Genomic DNA, 19,129 nt, shown 5'->3' on the forward strand with positions numbered 1-19,129 from the left:
CCACTCCGCCTGTGCCCACTCCGCTCCGCTCGGAGCTCTGGATCCGGATCGGAGCTCCGTTCCCCCCCCCATAGGGGGGGTTACCGGGCCCTGCCGCCATCGCCGCCCATGCGGCGATGGTGGCAGAGCCCGGTAATGGACCAAGGGAGAGGGGGACCTTACCTGCCTCCGTCTGTGGTCCATCGCTGTCTTCAATTGAGCCCGCGGTTCCACCAGGAAGTCTGGGCCGCAAGCGGCCCAGACTTCCTGCTGGAACCACGGGCTCAATTGAAGATGCTGACGGACCGCGGACGGAGGCAAGTAAGGGAGAGGAGGGCAGGGGGGGGATTACCAGGCCCTGCCCCCGTCGCCGCATGGGCGACAGCGGCAGGGCCCAGTAAACCCCACTTACCTTTCCAGTGGAGCTCCGGATCGAGGCAAAGGATCCGCCTTCACCTCGATCCTCTTCGCCACGCTCCGCCGGCCCCCCAATCCTCTTCGCCTCCGCCTTAAGGGCAGGCGAAGCCCCCCCGCTCCGCTCCTGCTTCTACGGTCCGATTAGAAGCGGAGCACATCCCTACTGTAAGCATTCCCTGGCTGTTGGTGTTGAACAGGAATTTCACTGCCCAGAAACATTTATCCTTTTGTTTGTTAAAAAACTAAAAGAAATTATGGCCGTTAAAAAGAAAGAAGAAAGAACCAAACAACAACAAAAAAACCTACTGTGATTCAGTGTTCTTGCCTGCCTGGACTTTTCAAAAAGAGAAGAGAAGAGGGGGGAGAAACAGAGATAGTGTAGAAGATTGTAATTGTAGGAAGGATAACATTCCAGAGAAAGAAAACAGGACCCTGTATTCTTGCAACACTTTTCTGACAAGGGAAAAGGGCTATTTTTCAAGCCCTGTGGTCACAAACGGGCTATTCTTGGTTCTTGCTTTCAATCTTGTTTTTAATAGAGATGATAAAATACCAGTTCAGGGGCTGGTATTCATAGATGTCTCTCGAAGACGAAAAGAAAACATTTATTTCCTATTTCTGCTTGTGAATCAGAATGCTCTATTTTAAGGAAAATGCCCTCTGCCGGATTACTGATAAGTTATTACCCCTTATGGAAATAAATGGAGAAATATCACAGAAGTATTCTTCGTCATTCTTTCACTGGGTGCATACACATGCCTCCCCTCTCCCATTCCTTATATACCCATGTTTCCAACCAATTCCAAACTTAGTTCTGGACTTCTTGGCAAATGTGGGCTAAAAGTGACCTTCTTATCCTGTCTCTGATAGAACATTGGAGAGTGAGACAGCAGGAAATACTTTTGCTTTCAACGGCTTGGACAATGTTTTATATATCCCTTATCTAGACTGAAAATCATACTTCAGTATATCTGTGAAATGAGTGCTAGAAAAGAAAAACTACAGATTAAGGCCACAGCTAGACCTAAGGTTTATCCTGGGATCATCCAGGGTTCGCCCAAGCCTGAGCACTGGATCCCCTGTGTGTCACCTAGATGAACAGGTTTGACCCCTGGACGATCCAGGGATAAACCTTACGTCTAGCTATGGCCTAAATAAAGATCTTATGGTAGTGGTACATTGGGATTTACTTCTAGATCACTGGATAATTTACAGTACATTTTCAAGAGCTTCTGAGTCCCAATTGGAAGTTTGTTTATTCGTTGTTTCAACCGTCATGGTCATATCAACTTTACACATGCATAGGTAAACACACAAAAACTTTACAATACATAGGAGTAAAATACAAAAAGATATTGAAAGAGGGCTGGGTTTGAATGCGAGGAGACCTGTGTGTGTTGGCTGTTGCTCTCCTTTGCCAAGCAGCTGCAAGTAACTTCTGCTCCCCCCTCGGGTATTTAAGAGCAGTCCCAATTATTTAACAATAGACGTGGTAAGCGACAGCCGAAACTCTCCCCACGGCATGAGTTCGATCCCAGCGGAAGCTGGTTCTCAGGCAGCCGGCTCAGGTCAACTCAGCCTTCCATCCTTCTGAGGTCGGTAAAATGAGTACCCAGCTAGCTGGGGGAAAGGTAACTGCGACTGGGGAAGGCAATGGCAAACCACCCCGCTACGAAGTCTGCCAAGAAAACGTCAGTGAAAGCAGGCGTCCCTCTAGGAGTCAGCAATGACTCAAGTGCTTGCACGAGAGGTTCCTTTCCTTTCCCAATTATTTAACAATAGATGCAACAAAATAATATTTTCAACCCAAATTACTCTGCTGCAATGAGGACAGTTTGGCGTTCATGTCATTTCTGGCAAGGTAAACAAATTCCTAGGCTCAGAACATGCTCAGAGACACCCTGTTCTTTAATTCTAAGGGCAGTATGCAACAGTGACATTCTGAAACTCAAATGGCATTAGAAAAGCTTTGTCAAATCTTTCTGTTACGCAAGTATTTGCCCATTACGTTGATGCAACTGGTTGCACAAACAGTTGGACAATGGGATGCACAATGGTTCAAAGCAGTTGTATAACCAGTTGTACAGGTGGAATGCGCAATCAGTCGCACAACAGGCTCATAACAGGCTGCGCAACTGGATACACAATGGGTTAAACAACACAATGTACAAGCATAATGCAAAACTGCCTGTATTAACATAACTCTAGTTGGATTCTTCTCTTGTGCATAGTTCAGAACCTTGTTTCCATCTGTGCAAACAGAATGACACAGCTGGATAAAGCCCTCGGTGGTTAACTTTTGAATCTGGCTATTGGATTTGGGGGTCCTAGTAAAAACAACAAAATAGATATAACAAATCTGAAGTCTGTCCACCCCTGCTTATAGGCTGGAGTGCTGGGCTGAAAACAACAGAATGAAATTTAACAGGGATAAATGCCAAGTTCTACATTTAGGGAATAGAAACCAAATCCACAGTTACAAGATGGGGGACACTTGGCTCAGCAATACTACAAACGAGAAAGATCTTGGAATTGTTGTAGATCGCAAGCTGAATATGAGCCAACAGTGCAATATGGCTGCAAGAAAGGCCAATGCTATTTTGGGCTGCATTAATAGAAGTATAGCTTCCAAATCACGGGAGGTACTGGTTCCTCTCTATTCGGCCCTGGTTAGGCCTCATCTAGAGTATTGTGTCCAGTTCTGGGCTCCACAATTCAAGAAGGATGCAGACAAGCTGGAGCGTGTTCAGAAGAGGGCAACCAGGATGATCAGGGGTCTGGAAACAAAGCCCTATGAAGAGAGACTGAAAGAACTGGGCATGTTTAGCCTGGAGAAGAGAAGATTGAGGGGAGACATGATAGCACTCTTCAAATACTTAAAAGGTTGTCACACAGAGGAGGGCCAGGATCTCTTCTCGATCCTCCCAGAGTGCAGGACACGGAATAACGGGCTCAAGTTAAAGGAAGCCAGATTCCAGCTGGACATCAGGAAAAACTTCCTGACTGTTAGAGCAGTGCGACGGTGGAATCAGTTACCTAGGGAGGTTGTGGGCTCTCCCACACTAGAGGCCTTCAAGAGGCAGCTGGACAACCATCTGTCGGGGATGCTTTAGGGTGGATTCCTGCATTGAGCAGGGGGTTGGACTAGATGGCCTTGTAGGCCCCTTCCAACTCTGCTATTCTATGATTCTATGATTCTATGATATACAACACTGGACCTTGTCCCTGAAAAAAACTCTGCATTTGCTACTCAGCTAAAAATCTCTACCAGTGTTACTTTTGAATGGTTGAAAGTGGCTCATGTCACTGTTTATGCATTTGCTCATGAACATGACTCCATAGAGAGGGATGGATGAACCTGCCAGTTTTGCTTTCCCCCACATTCAATATTTTCAAACCTTGAATTCTTTATGCCCCATTCATGAAGAAAATGCTTAAGAAAAACCAAAACAAGTGAAATCCTCGCCTATCTCCACCCATAGATGGCATTGTCATATTGTTCCTCAGTAAATCTCAGATATCATAGCAATTTGATACCCAGAGTATCTTCATGACAATGGATCAGGGAGAGTTTAATTTGGTCTGCATTTTTAAGTGAACCAACCTAATGCACTACCTGGTCTAATATGTGGGTCAGAACACTGTTATCCTTTGGATTGCATAAGCATTTTGTGATGCATTTTTTATCTCAAAAATGTGTACAAAAAGGTGTATGTTAGGGAACACTGAATACAAAAATGTGTCTATTAAGGAACGTTGTATAAAAGAGCATGTATATTACGGCAAATTACATACAAAGTGGATATGTTTGGGGAAATTGTATATGAAAGTAAATGCAAACTTGTATGTAGTTTCTTTTTCTTTTTAATTTGCAAACTGATGCAGAAATGGGACAGAAAGATCTTAAAACATGTGAAACTGAGATAGACTAGGAACAGATTAATTTCTCAAATCCTACTTCAGATTATGCCATTTATAGCTGTACAGATAATAAAAAGCTAGCCTGACCAGACCACCCGGAAATCCCTGGAGACCTCCTCTAAAACAGCGCTTCTCCGGATCAACCGGGGCCGGGGCCATTTTTTTAAAATTTGTTTTTATTTTTACTACAATAATAACGATAAAGAAAACTACTTAATACAATAATCTAACAACAACAACAACAATAATAATAATAACCATAATAAAAATGATAATAATAAAAGGTGCAACCCACTCCCTGGGACCGTTATTCTCCACTCCAAAATTGTAACACATCTTGTTTTCGAAAAAATATCTTTCAAACATTTGAGACATTCCCGCCCCTCTTAAAACTCCTGGATATTTTAAAGAAAGGAAGCAAGACTACTAGTATAGTCAAATTATTTATATTATTTTAATGGTGGGAATTTATCAGAAAACCTCACCGATTGCTCTAAAAACCAAACATGCAGGACTGCTTTCTCTGTTTTCTGCCTGCTTTTTATGATGTGAAAGCCTCCAATATTCTGTGCCTAATATCTCTCTCTAGGATGTCACTTCTCAGCCTGTACTTCATTAGCAAAATAAACAATGCAGTGATTAATGTCATTATTTACTCAGCAAATGATCAAGATCATTGTGGATGCATGTGAGTTCCACCACCGCCCCCACCGCCCCGCTTTTGGTTTTGTTTTCAAATGTCCCAAGGGTAATAAAGAGAAAATACAGTGTGATTTATTTCTGGGTGCCATGACTTGGACGTTCTGTGTCAGCAAATAAGGGAGTAATAGGCTTGGGAGTGCAGGGTGTGTGTAGAAATGCAATCCCATCACACAGTATAACCACTTCTTGCATTTTGGACTAATTTTTCCTTGCAATGAAAATGTAGGCAAGCATAGAAATCCAAAGTTTCAAATTAATGCAGGTCATTTTTCAGGGCCAAATGAGATGTTACTCACAGATAGGGACGATTGTGAAATTTTGTCTTTGTGAATTACAATATGAACTGACATGATCTGATCCTCCCAGGCTTACGTGTGGGTTGGAACTTAGGTTTTCAAATGTTCTGACATCGTTCTCAGCTCAAAACACATACCAAAATACCTTTTAATGCATATTTTGAGAGGAAACGCATTTAGAAATCTGTACTTTGATCTGCACAAAAAGTGCATTTGAATAATACTTTAAAATTATTTTAATTTTTGTGAACCACCCAGAGAGCTTCGACTATTGGGCGGTATAAAAATGTAATAAATATAAATAAATAAATAAATAATTTATGAAGGAGGAAGTAATAGTAGATACCAAATAGAAATGGGTGAGGATTTCTTTTAGATAGATGTTCATAAGAACATACCAAGATCTGAATTGTTTTCATATATGGGATGGAAAGAAGTTCATTTTTAAAAGATATTATTATTATTATTATTATTATTATTATTATTATTATTATTATTTCTTACCCACCTCTCCCTCTGGATCAAGGCAGGGAACAACATAAAATACAAAAATGTTATAAAATACATAAAACTGATTAAAACATATAAAATGAACACATTGTTAAAATAACAGCCAGACTTCTTAAAATTTGACTGGGTAAGCTTGTTGGAAGAGATCAGTCTTCATAGCCTTTTTATATTCAAAAAGACTGTTGCGTTGTTGAATCTCTCCCGGCAAGTCTAGGAGCAGCAGAAGAAAAGGTCCTCTGGGTAACACTTGCCAATCTGGGTAATAGTTGTCAATCTAGTTTTGGCTGGCTGAAGTAAATTCTTCCCAGAGGACATGAGTGTGTGGGCCGGATTGTACACGAAAAGCCGATCCCACAGGTAGCCTAGACCCAAACCATGTAGGGCTTTAAAGATGATAACCAACACTTTATACTTTGCCTGGAAACTAACTGGCAGCCAGTGAAGTGATTTTAAAATTGGTGTAATGTGGTCACCCTTAGGTGTACTGGTGACTGCCATATTTTGAACTAGTTGAAATTTCCAGACTAGGCACAAAGGTAGCCCTATGTAGAGCGCATTGCAGAAGTTAAGCCTCAAAGTTACCAGCGTGTGCACTACCATCTTTAGGTCTTCCAACTCTAGGAAGGGGTGCAGCTGGCTTATCAGCCGAAGCTGATAGTAGGAACTCCTGCCCGTCGCATCTATCTGAGCTGTCATTTGGAGCGACAAATCCAGGAGCACCCCCAAGAGAAGGATCCAGGAGAAAGAGAAACTGAATTATTTTTCTATTCAGGAAGAGGGCTTTGATAGCAGGGATGTTGGAGAAATCCACAACAAACTCAAATGAGTTTGGATTTCTATGAATCTCACCTACAGATTCCACAGTGGACTGGCTTTTCCTGAGTTGCATGGATTCGGCAGACTTTTAACTTTCTGGAATTTTACGCAAATTTAGTTGTAGAAAAATACATAAAATAAAAAACAATACCAGCAGAAAATGCACATTTCCTCCATAGGCTAAAGCATGAACATGTGCATTGGGGGGATTTGGGGAGGTGGGTTGCGCATATTTGCAAGTGCGAATTTGTGCAAATTCAGGAAATGGGAAAAATCTGATTCTGCCAATGAGCGATGGTATGAATTACAAAATCCATAAATCCCTACCTTTGAGTGCTTAACTCTTAAAAGTCTGTGTTTAAATCCCTGTGTATTCAACCATGTTTATGGTGCCGAATTAGGGTTGCTACCTCATTTTTCTGACAGGCTCTTCTGACAGGCAGGTATGATGTAGTTGTACCTATTAAATTTGGCTAGTGCAGCTGGGTGAGAATTTCGTTCAATTTACTTATCAACATTCACCAGTATTTTCATGAATAGTACAGAACAGTATGGAAAAAATAGGACAGAAATAACCTCAGAATAAAAGAAAATGTGGGAGAAGGCAAAACTGACAGATTTGTCCATCACTAGCACAAATTAATAATTTAAAAGGTGAATATTTTCAGGTAAAGAAAAAAAACCAAAATTGCTAGTGTTGACTAAAATAAACATCAAAACTAGTGAATATTTGGTGCAGCCCTTGTAATTATCAATGAATGCTATATGTGTCTAATGGAGAGAACGGAAGTTAGAACAAAGGAACGTGGGCAATGGAAAAATGTGAGAAACTGATTATTATTATCTTAAGTCCAAAGTAAAGTACGGAGGTGGGTTAGAATTGTTTGAACTGGGAGATAAAGATGTGTTGCTTTTGGAATAGTTGAAGAAACAAAGGAGCTTTGAAGAAACATGAGGAGAACCATAGAGAGTGAGTGTTCTCTCACATACACTGTAGAAAATAGTCTCACAAAGTCAACAACATATATGACAGATAAAATAAATGGCCTGAACCAAACATAGCATTCAGCAAATAAAAGAGATATGAAACATGACTGAAAATGTGAAAGTAATCTAAGGCCTTAGATAGACTTAAGGTTTATCCCGGGATCGTCCCGGGGTCGCCCCTGCCTGCTCCTGGGATCCCCCGTGTGTCATTTACATGAACTGGGACGATCCCAGGATAAACCTTAGGTCTAGCTAAGGCCTCAGTCTCATTTCAGAAGCACAGAAGGAGGCCATTTGCCACAAGGTAATAGTAAAGTGACCTAGGATATTACTGAGACTTAAGAGCAATTTTGGGATGCTGAAAATATCCATAATTTTATATTCTTGTTACAAAATCACATAAACTTGCTGTGGTAGATATGTATCCTTTTAGGGCTCCCTGAGCCTATCTATTTGCTGATATCATCATTTATTTATTTTTCCATTAAAAACAATAGGACCTGAAAAGTACTTAATTCTGGCTGGACTATGCCCCATATATGTAGATGTCACCATTGTGGGCACATGCTTTTGGTCTTGAGCTGTGTAAGATTTTATAGCTCAAAACCAACACCTTGAATTGAGCTTGGAAAAATACAGGCAGCCAGTACAAGCAGGTCAGAATTGGTCTTATATGTTTGGAACATCTGGTCCCCGTTATCAATCCAGCTGCTGCATTTTGCACAAGCTGCATCTTATGAACTGTCTTCAAAGGCAGCCCTACACAGAACACATTGCAGTAATCTAACTTGGAGGTTACCAGAGCATAGACAACTGAAGCCAGGTTATCCCTGTCCTGACAGAGGTATAGCTGGATCACCATCTGAAGCTGGTAGAAGGCACTCCATGCCATTGAGGCTATTTCAACTTCAAGTGACAAAGACAACTCTAGGAGGATCCCCAAGCTATGAACCTGCTCCTTCAGGGGGAGTGCAATCCTATCCAGAACATCCTCCACCTGGCCAGAAGAACCACCCATTAACAGCATCTCAATCTTTTCTGGACTGAGTTTCAGTTTATTAGCCCTCATCCTGTCCATTCTCACAGCCAGACACCAATTAGCACATCCGTAATCTCACCTGACAAAAATGAGAATGAGAAATAGACCTATGTGTCATCAGCATACTGTTGACACAGTACTCCAAAACTCCAGATCACCACACTCAACAGTTTCATTTAGATGTTGAACAACTTGGGGGATAAAATTAACCCCTGCAGAGCCCCACTGGAGAATCCATGGGCAGAGCACTATCCGCCAAGGACCACTTTTTGGAGCCGACCATCCAAGTAGGAGCGAAACCACTGCAATGGAGTGCCTCCCACTCCCAACTCAGACAAGTGTACCATGAGGATACCATGGTCTATGGTATCAAAAGCCGTTAAGAAATCAAGGAGAATCAACAAGGTCACACTTCCCCTGTCTCTCTCTTGACATACAGGGGGACCAAGGCTGTTTCCATGCCAAAGCCTGGCCTGAACCCTGACTGAAATGGATCTAGATAATCAGTCTCATCCAAGAGTTCCTGGACCTGGTTGGCCACCACTCGTTCAGGAACCTTGCCCAGGAAAGGAACATATATACAATATTTTGCACACAAGTACATACATACATACAATAGATACAGTTAGATTTCGGGATTTTAGAAATATAAGATTTTAAGATTGAGATGATATTATTAATTGCCTTAAAAGTCATCAGGGAAAATTAACAGTTTACATTTTACAGTTAACAGTATCCCACAATGTCAAACTGCAAACATTTATTTCTGTTGCCTGATTACTCTTTGAACCAGAAGTGGAAAACCTGTGGTCCTCAAGATGTTATAGAATCATAGAATAGCAGAGTTGGAAGGGGCCTATAAGGCCATCGAGTCCAACCCCCTGCTCAATGCAGCAATCCACCCTAAAGCATACCTGACAGATGGTTGTCCAGCTACAACTCCCATCATCCCTGACCCCTTGCCATGCTGGGTGGGGCTGATGGGAGTTGTAATCCAACAGCATCTGAGGGGGCAGCAGTTCCACACCCCTACTTTAAGCAGATCTCCAGAAACCGATCAGTACTGTCCTATGGATGTAAATATCACTCAAAATGTATTGGACTCTGTGTTGATCTCTACTCACAAGAAATCCTAAACTTACAGGAACTTAATATATAATTATATATGCAGCCTTAAAAGTCATCTCTATTTTGCAGCCAACCCTGCCCTCAAACTGATGTGTTGCACTCCTTAAGGAATGTTTTCCTTCATTCCACAAGGTGTTTCCATTTAGCTCATAAAAATATATTTAATGTGTGCAACTCAAAGGTTACCTCGTGTCTACACCCACCTTGGAATGGCCCGATATTTCCAAGACTGAAAAGGAGAAGGTGGGAAGAAGAGATGTTTCCACAAGCAACTCTGGAAGGTGGTGCTAATCAAACATTCCAAAAAGTTATGAGTTTCATGGTAGAAGCATCCTAGAGCAGAAAGAACTTGTGAGGCATCTTTGTTAAATGCAGTGGAAAGCTTAGTTGAGAAATTTGGCAATGGTTCCTTTTGGGGAAAAAAGTAGTTTTGATTGGTTCATCTGACTTAGTCCTCCATTCAATAACCCATTCAGTCAGGGCTGTCACACAAAATTGCCCTACTGGGGCTAGCTGGGCCATAGGTCTATCCGCCTTTGACTCTGGCTACACAAGCAAGAGAATGGAAGAGTATTGGAGGATGTGTTTGACAATCCTCAGATTAGGAGAAAAATAACTGCCAATGTCAGTCAGGAGCATACTGTATCTACCTTTGCAGGTAAACACAGAGACGCCACCAATAGTAGCCAGAAACATATCTGTCCTTGTAGATCAACTAGTCTCTAAAGAGGTACACCACTAATGGCAGCTAGGAATAGACAAGGGAGGGGCTATTCAAAGTAGGGTTGCAAAAAAATGGGAGTGCCCCAATTCAAAGGCCTCAATTCAATGGTCCCAATCAGGGTGGATTTGATTTAAATCAATTTGATTTAAATCATGATTGAAATCACGATTTAAATCACTACTCAGAAAGACTTGAATGAATCATGTGACTGCCCACCCCAAAAGTGCACTCTTCCTCGCTATATTTTACACAACTCAGAGTTACCAAAGACTCATTCAGGATGGTATAATCTTAATATTTACAACCAAATGAAGGTTTCATTTTTAGAATAGCAACTTTTCAGATTACAGTTATATCAAAAAAATACTGATTTAGTTATACTATTAGAAACACATCATAGATAGATAATTATGAAATTTTTGTGAGGTGAACTATCTCCGGTTTAATAGGTTAATCATTCATATTTGGACAACTTTTCTGCTGTACTTTATTAGAAGGAGAAAAATAATCTTACAGAAACCTCTGGAAGAGCATGACATTGTGGATGGATTAATGGAACTGATTTACCAAAAAAATTAAACAGCCTCATATGACATAATTAAAAACTAATCCTTATTTTATGATGACTAACCTTTGGACTATAATGTATCTTAAATAGAAAACTCTCTTTAGATAGATTTTTCCTCAAAAAGCATTTTGTTAAAAAGACCCAATTTAAATTTAAAAAATCCAATTTAAATTAAAAAAATCTGATTTAAATTTTTTTAAAAATCTGATTTTTATTTATTTTTAAAAAAATCATTGCTTTTTAGCCACCCTGGTCCCAATTCAAGGGAACCTGAGTTTACTCAGGTTCTCATTGGGGCTTGCCCCCACCTTCACAAACCTTTGCATCCTGGTATTGTGGATCTTGCCAGGTGCAAGTGACAGCTCCAGGAGATGCCACAATAATAATAATAATAATAATAATAATAATAATAATAATAATAATAATAATAATAATAATTTATTTCTCTCCATTTTGATCGAGGTGGGGAACAACAGTAAATATAAAATACATAAAATTGAATTAAAACAATATACATTGTTAAAACATCCTAAAACCATTTAAAAAACATCCTAAAATTACACTGAATAGGCCTGCCAGAAGAGATCAGTCTTAATAGCTTTCTTAAATGCTGATAGACTTTTAAGTTGATGAGGCTCCTCCGGCAGGCCATCCCACAGTCTGGGAGCAGCAGAAGAGAAGGTCCTCTGGGTAATACCCGTCAGCCTAACTTTGGCTGACTGAAGTAGATTCTTCCCAGAGGATCTGAGTGTGTGGGGCGGGTTGTCCAGGGGCCAATCTACACCAAGCAGGATATATAACACTTTTAAAACGGTATGAAAACTGTATACGTAATGTGTCCTGGGCTTGAACAGTTGCCATAACCATTATAACCCGTTATAAGCAGTAGTGTAGATCCTGCCCGGGAGAAGGTGATCCCATAGGTAGCCTTGACCCAAACCATGTAGGGCTTTAAAGGTGTTAACCAACACTTTATACTTCGCCCGGAAACTAATTGGCAGCCAGTGAAGAGATTTTAAAACAAGGGCTTTATGATACTGTTTGCCCTGCACTCTGCTGCCTGTTCTTCCACTTCCCCAAAGTAAGAACATTATGTTTCTTGGAGAACACAGGAACCAACAGGGAGGAACAGGAAGCAGAAGAGGTGGGCAGGAACTGGGCTGCAAGAGTGTTAAAGTGTATATTATTTGAAGTGTGTATGCAGCTTAATAGATTTGGGGGTGCCTAACCAAGAATGTATCTATCCATGGAAATCAATCAGTACATATAGATGCACCATATTGGTGAAAGGGTCCATACTTAAGAAGACCTGTGTTGTACTTGTTATATGACAGGTTGCATTTAGCTGGAACTAAATGCAACCTGTCCAGGAGCTACATCATGTGTTTGCCTTGAATTTCATTCCAAACAGGAAGCAAAACTGCCAGCAATTCAGTTTATTGCCTGACCAAAAAACCTAAGGAGCACACAAAAATATTCCTAGAAAGTGTGTCACTTTCCCAGTCCCTGCTCAAGTCAGAGAAATTTGTCCATATCACACATGGATGCTCTCTCTCTCTCCCCCCTTCCTCCCCACTCTCTATATGGGGCAGGAGTTGAGATCTTGGCTGGAGACATTTAGCAGTAAGTTTGAAAAGGCTGTTTATTAAAGTTGATGAAAAAAAGGTTTGCATTGGGGAACTGAATATACAATATAGCTGTGAACTCTTCATTCTACACATATTTTAAGTCCTCATTTTTATGCAAAGAATATTCAAATTCTGTGATATGAATATGGAATTCTGTCTGGTTATTTTGCAAGTTTTGCTTAGCCCTTCTGCTAAAGCAGAGTTGGGTAGGGTGACCATATTTGGGAAACCAAAAAAGAGGACACCTAGTGTGTATGTGGGGAAGCAGCTTTCTGAGTCCTGCAGAAAGTATGTTATTCCCCCGCCACCTTAAAGAACCTGATTGGAGTGGAGGAGGGGAAAGGATTTCATTCTGCACCACCACCATCCACTCCAATTGGGGCCTTTTCTATAATGTCCACGAATGACCCACTTTCCCCTTTAAGACCTCAATTGGAGCTCGGGGTGGGGGAATGATGTGCCTCAAGAAAGCATGTCACTCCCTCCTGCCATGCTAATGGCAGCCTTAAAGGGGAAGGTGTGTCATTCCAGGACATTATTGAAAATGATAGAAAATCCCCCCTGACACCATGGAAAGAACAAAAACCGGGACAAATCCGGGGAAATCCTGACAGTTGGTCACCCTAGAGTTGGGCAACCCCTTTTCTGCTGAGAGCTGCATTCCCTCATGAGTAATTTGGGGGTGGGGGAGAATGCTGACGGTGGGTATGGCTGAAAGCAGTGGTTTTGCAGCACCAGAGGCCAAAGTGGTTGGGTCACAACTTTCCTATTTCTGCTAGCCCTTGAACCAGATGGACTGACATCAGCTGCCCTGTGGGTAAAGAGGAGCAAGGGAGTCAGGGGCAGGCAAAGGGCGCATCAGAGCCTACTCCAGTTGGACTGTCCCTCCCCCAGGAGAAGAAAGGGGACGGAGGGCTGTTCCATCTCTTCCCTCTCCATCCCATTTTCCCTTGGGTGTTGTTGTCTTTTTATAATGTAAGCCTGTGGGCAGGATCGGTCCTTTTTGCTGATTGATTATAAGCTGCTCCAGAAACCTTTTTGTTGTTGTTCTTGGGGAGCAGGATAAACGTATTTTAAATCAATAAACTGATAAATAATAAAATGCTGAGGGCTTTTGAAATGAGACTGAGGATGGCATCAACTGTGCTAAAGGAACAGGTTCACCCAGGCCCAATCTGGTAACCCCAGCACAAACCATAGATCCTCTTTAAAAGCACCACTCTGAGAAGTGCTGACCAGCGTAAGACCCGAACTCTGAATTCCATTTCGAAGTACATATTTTTTTCATGCAGTTTTTCAAAAGTATGCTGCCAAATACATTTTTGGGGGATCTGCGAATCACATCGCAAGCTTGGAAATGTATGGATTTCGACCGCAGATTGTGTCGAAATCCGTATTCAGTCCGGAAGGTGTGAACTGGGTAAACCCTGTTCAAAAATGAACAGAAACAAATTTCTCATACGTCCCTAGCTGATACTATATTTTCCTTGCAATGGCCACAATGTAGCATTGCTCCGGGGCACTGTACGAAATTACAATGGCATCCATGTGCATAGTGCTGCCATTCCCCAACACTGGCCATTGCCAGTTAAGCCCACAAAAAGTCTACTGAGGTAGAATGCGGCCCACTTTGATGAGAGTCCCCTTGAACCTTGACACAGCCCTGTGTTCACAGCTTGGAAATATTTCTTCTCTCTCTCTCTCTCTCTCTCTCTCTCTCTCTCTCTCTCACACACACACACACACACACACACACACACACACACACACACACACTAACTTTCCATGGCAAGTTGATCCTGTTGGAGGCCTCATGTGAGGCAGGGCCAGAGCCAGCGAAAGGCAAGGTCAGAGACAACAGTGGTTGGGACTACCCTTCTTGCTTTCTTTTCCTGTCATGCCCATTATTCTCGCCACACACCACTCTCTTTCCCTTTTCTTCCCTGCCCAACAGCCGGCCATAGGAGGGTCAGATTGCTCTCGCCCAGAGGTCTGAACTGATAGCTTGCAGAGTCAAACTTAGACCCTTTGGTATGCAGCCCTAGAGGCAGTTTGCTCAACCCTGCTGTTCAGGGAAGTATGTGCGTGCATGTGCGGGTGGAAGGATGGGGGTGGGGGTAAGCATGAATGAAGTCGTACCATGAATAACACCAAATGCAGCACAATATATATCACAGCCCAGAATAGCCAAGACAACATGGTATCAGCAACCATTTCCTCTTATTCCTTCCTGTTCCAGAAGCCATTCATCAGTCAAGGTGCACTGTAGCATTCCTGCACCTCAAGGCCAAAATATATGCAATGACAACTGTCTTACCTCCCATCCAAAGCTTGTTTCCTTCAACGTAGTTATCGGAAAGGCAACGTAAGGCCCAAATCTTTCCCCAATTTCAATCTTCTTTTTGGTCCAAATACCCAGACCTGCCCCTGGAATGGAGGACTCCCTCAGTTCAAAGTCGGGAGGGATCGGAATGTCGTCAGGGATGTAGACAGGAGCTTCATATGGTGAGCCTTCCTTGGGATTGAAATCCTCACCCGTGGGAAAAGGGGATGGAGGTCCAATAGGAATGGGAGACATGATGCTGTCCTCTGTCTCTTCCTCTCCACTCTCGCCTGCTAGGAGGTCTGCCTCTGTTTCATACATATTATTCACAATCTCGTTGTCACCTTTAAAAATAAAAAACAGAGAGGTATAAGAAATATTATAAGGACTACTTTTGAGGTCTCCCACCTGGGCCTTGTCTCTCCAGGACAATGAGGTTAGGCTCAGAAACAGAAGTAGGTCTGATGAACCTACTAATTCCCACATATAACCATCACCTCTGACAGCATTCAAAGAGAAGCTTGGCTCATCCTCTATCTTCACAGCAAAAAAGTGTGGTTCTTTCTCAGTTGCTTTTGATCTCCATGAGTGTTTAGTTCCATAGAACCTGTTTAGTTTAATTTGTTTTTAACTGTGCATATTTATTGTTTTATACCGTATGCTTTTATCTCTACGCTGCCCTGAGATCTTAATGATATAGGGCGAGATACAAATGTTTTAAATAAATAAATAAAAATAAGTATTTCAAAGGAGTTGCTCTATAATGACCTCATCAGTTTCCGCCAGCACCTTTTCTCCTACCCATCGTGCCATAAAATGTGAGCAGAGAGCTGTTTGTATGCTAAGCAAAGAGGCCCTTTACTGAACATTTCTATTATTGTAATTATTGTAACAATCACAGCAATAATAATAATAATCTCATCACAGTCCATATACTGGTCTGAAATCAGTTTCTTTGCATGGGATGCAATCAAGCTTGTATCACTACAAATTCAAAAACAGCAATAACACTGTGATATCTTGCTACCCACAATATAAAATGGCCTGTTTGAGAAGTAAATATCTGAGTTTTGTACCCTCATGCACTGTTGTCATGTGATCAAAAACTTCCTGGATTAATTAACCAGAGTTTACCATTACGTTAGAACCAGAAAACGATGGGTACCAGAATTGGAACAAACCAGGATCTTAAACCCCATTCAGTGTGGTGTAGTAGCTAAAGTGTTGGACTGGGAGTCAGGTGATATGGGTTCTAGTCCCCACTCAGCCATGGAAACCCACTGGGTGACTTTGGGCCAGTCACAGACTCTCAGCCCAATCTACCTCGCAGGGTTGTTGTTGTGACGATAAAATAGAGAGGAGGAGGATTACGTACGCTGCCTTGGGTGCCTTGGAGGAAAAAAGGCGGGAGATAAATGCAATAATAAATAAAATAAATAAATAAAAATTCATGGTTCCAGATCCTGGTTTGTTTCCAATCTGGTAACTATCATTTCCCAATTTAGATGCAACAGGAAATTATGGTTAATTAGCCCAGGAATACTTTAGCTGTGGCACTCTGAGAATGCAGGAGGGAAGAGGTAGATGAGGAAAGAACACACAGGCCAGCATATTTGTGCATATCTCAATTTAATAAGCCAAGATATGGAGATCTGAACCAAGCTATTCTGTTAGGCCATTTTTTCTTTCTTTCGGAAAGTGGGGGCAATTTCTGGGTATCAAGTGTCACACATTTTGAGGTTTCCTACGAAAACAAATTGCATATTTCTAAACTGAAGAGAGTACCTCTAAAAGTATTACACCCCCACCAGCTTCCTACAACCATGCTACCTGCCGTTCAGGTTTGACTGGAGCTGCCAGTCAAAACCCAGGCCTGGATTTGGTTCGGTAGGTTACTCGAAAGGAGGTGAGCAGATAACAGCCATTGAAACTCTGCCTTTCACATTATGCAAAGCTTGGCAAGTCCCAGAGAACTGTTTCTCCTTGAACATGACACCACGAGCAGCTTAGGCACACTTGAACTCAAAGCAATGCATCACACACAATTTCAGCCCGTGGACTTTTAAAAAGTTGATTTCTTCTCTCCACTGCAGCACACATATTACTTGATAAAACCTCAGCACAAGAAGAACATTTGTCTGTGATTAAATACCAGGCTACAACAAGAACAGTTAACAGTTCCAGAAGAAATACATTCATAATCCGCTTCCAAACAGAGCCCTTCAGGAACTATTTCAAATCTATTCTTCATACAGAAAACAAAAAATCTCAAACCTTTAAAAAGTCATGTGGCTAAAACACTTATTTAATTTAGGAGCATTCAGAAGAGTAATTATTAGCCTACAAGTGGGCGGTGGTGCATTTCTTCCACTGATTTTTGCCTTCTGCTCACAAAAGCCACCGCCGAACGACAGCTGTTTCCTTCATGCATTGAAGTTTTTACTGTTGTTTGGGAGCGGGGGGGGGGGGGCGACACCCCCCCAAAAAAACATTTAAATGGGACATATGCAAAACAAAGGTAAAATTACAAGAGGGGGCAATTAGCTAGATTAGTCAGAGTCAGTGACCACATCAAGTTACCAAAAACATGTCCGATTGGGAGAGAGTGTGGCACCTTTGATTGAAAAGCACTATAGCAGTGATGGAAGATGCTCAGCGCTTTACAGGATTGAACCTTGCATAGGGTCCTCTATTGTTACCTTTTAAAAACACGAATATACAGGCTAAATGCCCTTAATCTAGCAAAGTTGGTGTCCCCTCCCCAAAACAATTAGGAAATTAGTGTGATTATTTTAGCGGGCTTCAAATTACTGCACTTAACGGGATTGTGGGAAAGTGCCATTATTTGACACTTTCATTTACCTCCTTTTTCTGTGTTTTTTCCTGCTAAAATAAAGAGGGGAAAAGCTCCGTGTTCAGTGAGGTTCTGAAGATGGTGTAGTTGTTTTTTAAACAAGAATACAATGAAACATGCTGAATGCCATCAAGGTCTTTTGCTGAATTTCTGCATGCTATGAAATTCTTAAAGGTATAACAGTCCCCTCCCTCTGGCCTGGACTTGGAAACTCTACTTACAGTGACCGACTGGATGACTTGGTATTGGGCAGGGAGGGGTTGGTGCTGAACTAACTCAGGGAGAAATGTGTAAGAACACTGAAGGCTTGCTGGATCAGGCCAGCTTTCTAGTCCAGTATCCTGTTTACCACAGTGGTCAACTGGATGCCTCTAGGCAACAGCTAGGGCATGAAGCTATAACCGCCTGCCACTGTTACTCCACAACAGCTGGTATCCTGACTGACTAGTGCCTACCCTTGATAGTCTTTCTCCTCATAAATTTAACTCTTTTTAATGCCACTTAAAAGATTCTTGGTCTCAGAAACTATTTTCAGGGCTAGGATGCTAGAAGAGGTGGGCTATTAAAGATTATGGTGCCTCTGAGTGCCTATCCCTGACATCTTGGCATTTAACAGATGAAAATAAGGATATAGTTATGTACTCATAATACATCATCATCTTCATCATCTATAGTGCCCAATGCTCTCTGGGCAGTTTACAACTGAAATCATAATATACAAAAATCAGGGTTTAAAACTTTAAAAATTCTCATAGCAAGCACAAATGATTGAGACTCTATGAAACATTGGAGGATTTCAACTCACACCTGAGTAGGAACAAGTGTTCCTCCAGGTTTTTTTGGGGGGGCAGGGCAGGGCCAAGATCTCCTCACTGAGCCCCCCTACCTGAGCAGGCCCTTGCCACGATCATCACTGCACATTTGCTTGCGCTCTCTCTCTCTGGACCCAATGTGCCTAGAAGAAGCGGTTAGAACAAGGGGATGATGCTCCTTGGTCTCCACACGTCTTGTCACTGTTCGCATCCTTGGAGAGGGCAGGTGAACAGGCAGCAACAGCAAGGAGGAGGAGGGCCTGCGGACGTGAGGGCCCTGGCAGGTGCCCAATGATGCCAACCCATGGTGGTAACAAAGAACAAATCCCTGGCCCTTAATTCTAAGCAAGTGAGGATAGGGATGCAATTTCTCAGCAATTAGAAAACGGCACTCTGTATATGCTTATCATTACTTTATTAGCGTA

At 42.0% G+C, this 19,129-nt stretch overlaps 1 protein-coding gene across 1 annotated transcript in view; it reads right to left on the reverse strand.

Annotated features, from left to right (window-relative positions):
- Nucleotides 1-15,843, reverse strand: part of PRDM16 (PR/SET domain 16) — a 379,417-nt gene extending 363,574 nt beyond the window's left edge. The window contains exons 1-2 of the mRNA XM_063145447.1: nucleotides 15,840-15,843; nucleotides 15,033-15,382 (exon numbers count right to left, since the gene is read on the reverse strand). Coding sequence (XP_063001517.1) covers nucleotides 15,033-15,382; nucleotides 15,840-15,843 — 354 coding nt within the window. The remainder of the gene's footprint in view (nucleotides 1-15,032; nucleotides 15,383-15,839) is intronic.
- Between the last annotated feature and the right edge of the window lie 3,286 nt (nucleotides 15,844-19,129).

This window comes from Elgaria multicarinata, chromosome 20 (genome assembly GCF_023053635.1).
Source record: "Elgaria multicarinata webbii isolate HBS135686 ecotype San Diego chromosome 20, rElgMul1.1.pri, whole genome shotgun sequence".
In the NCBI taxonomy this organism is placed as follows: Eukaryota; Metazoa; Chordata; class Lepidosauria; order Squamata; family Anguidae; genus Elgaria; species Elgaria multicarinata.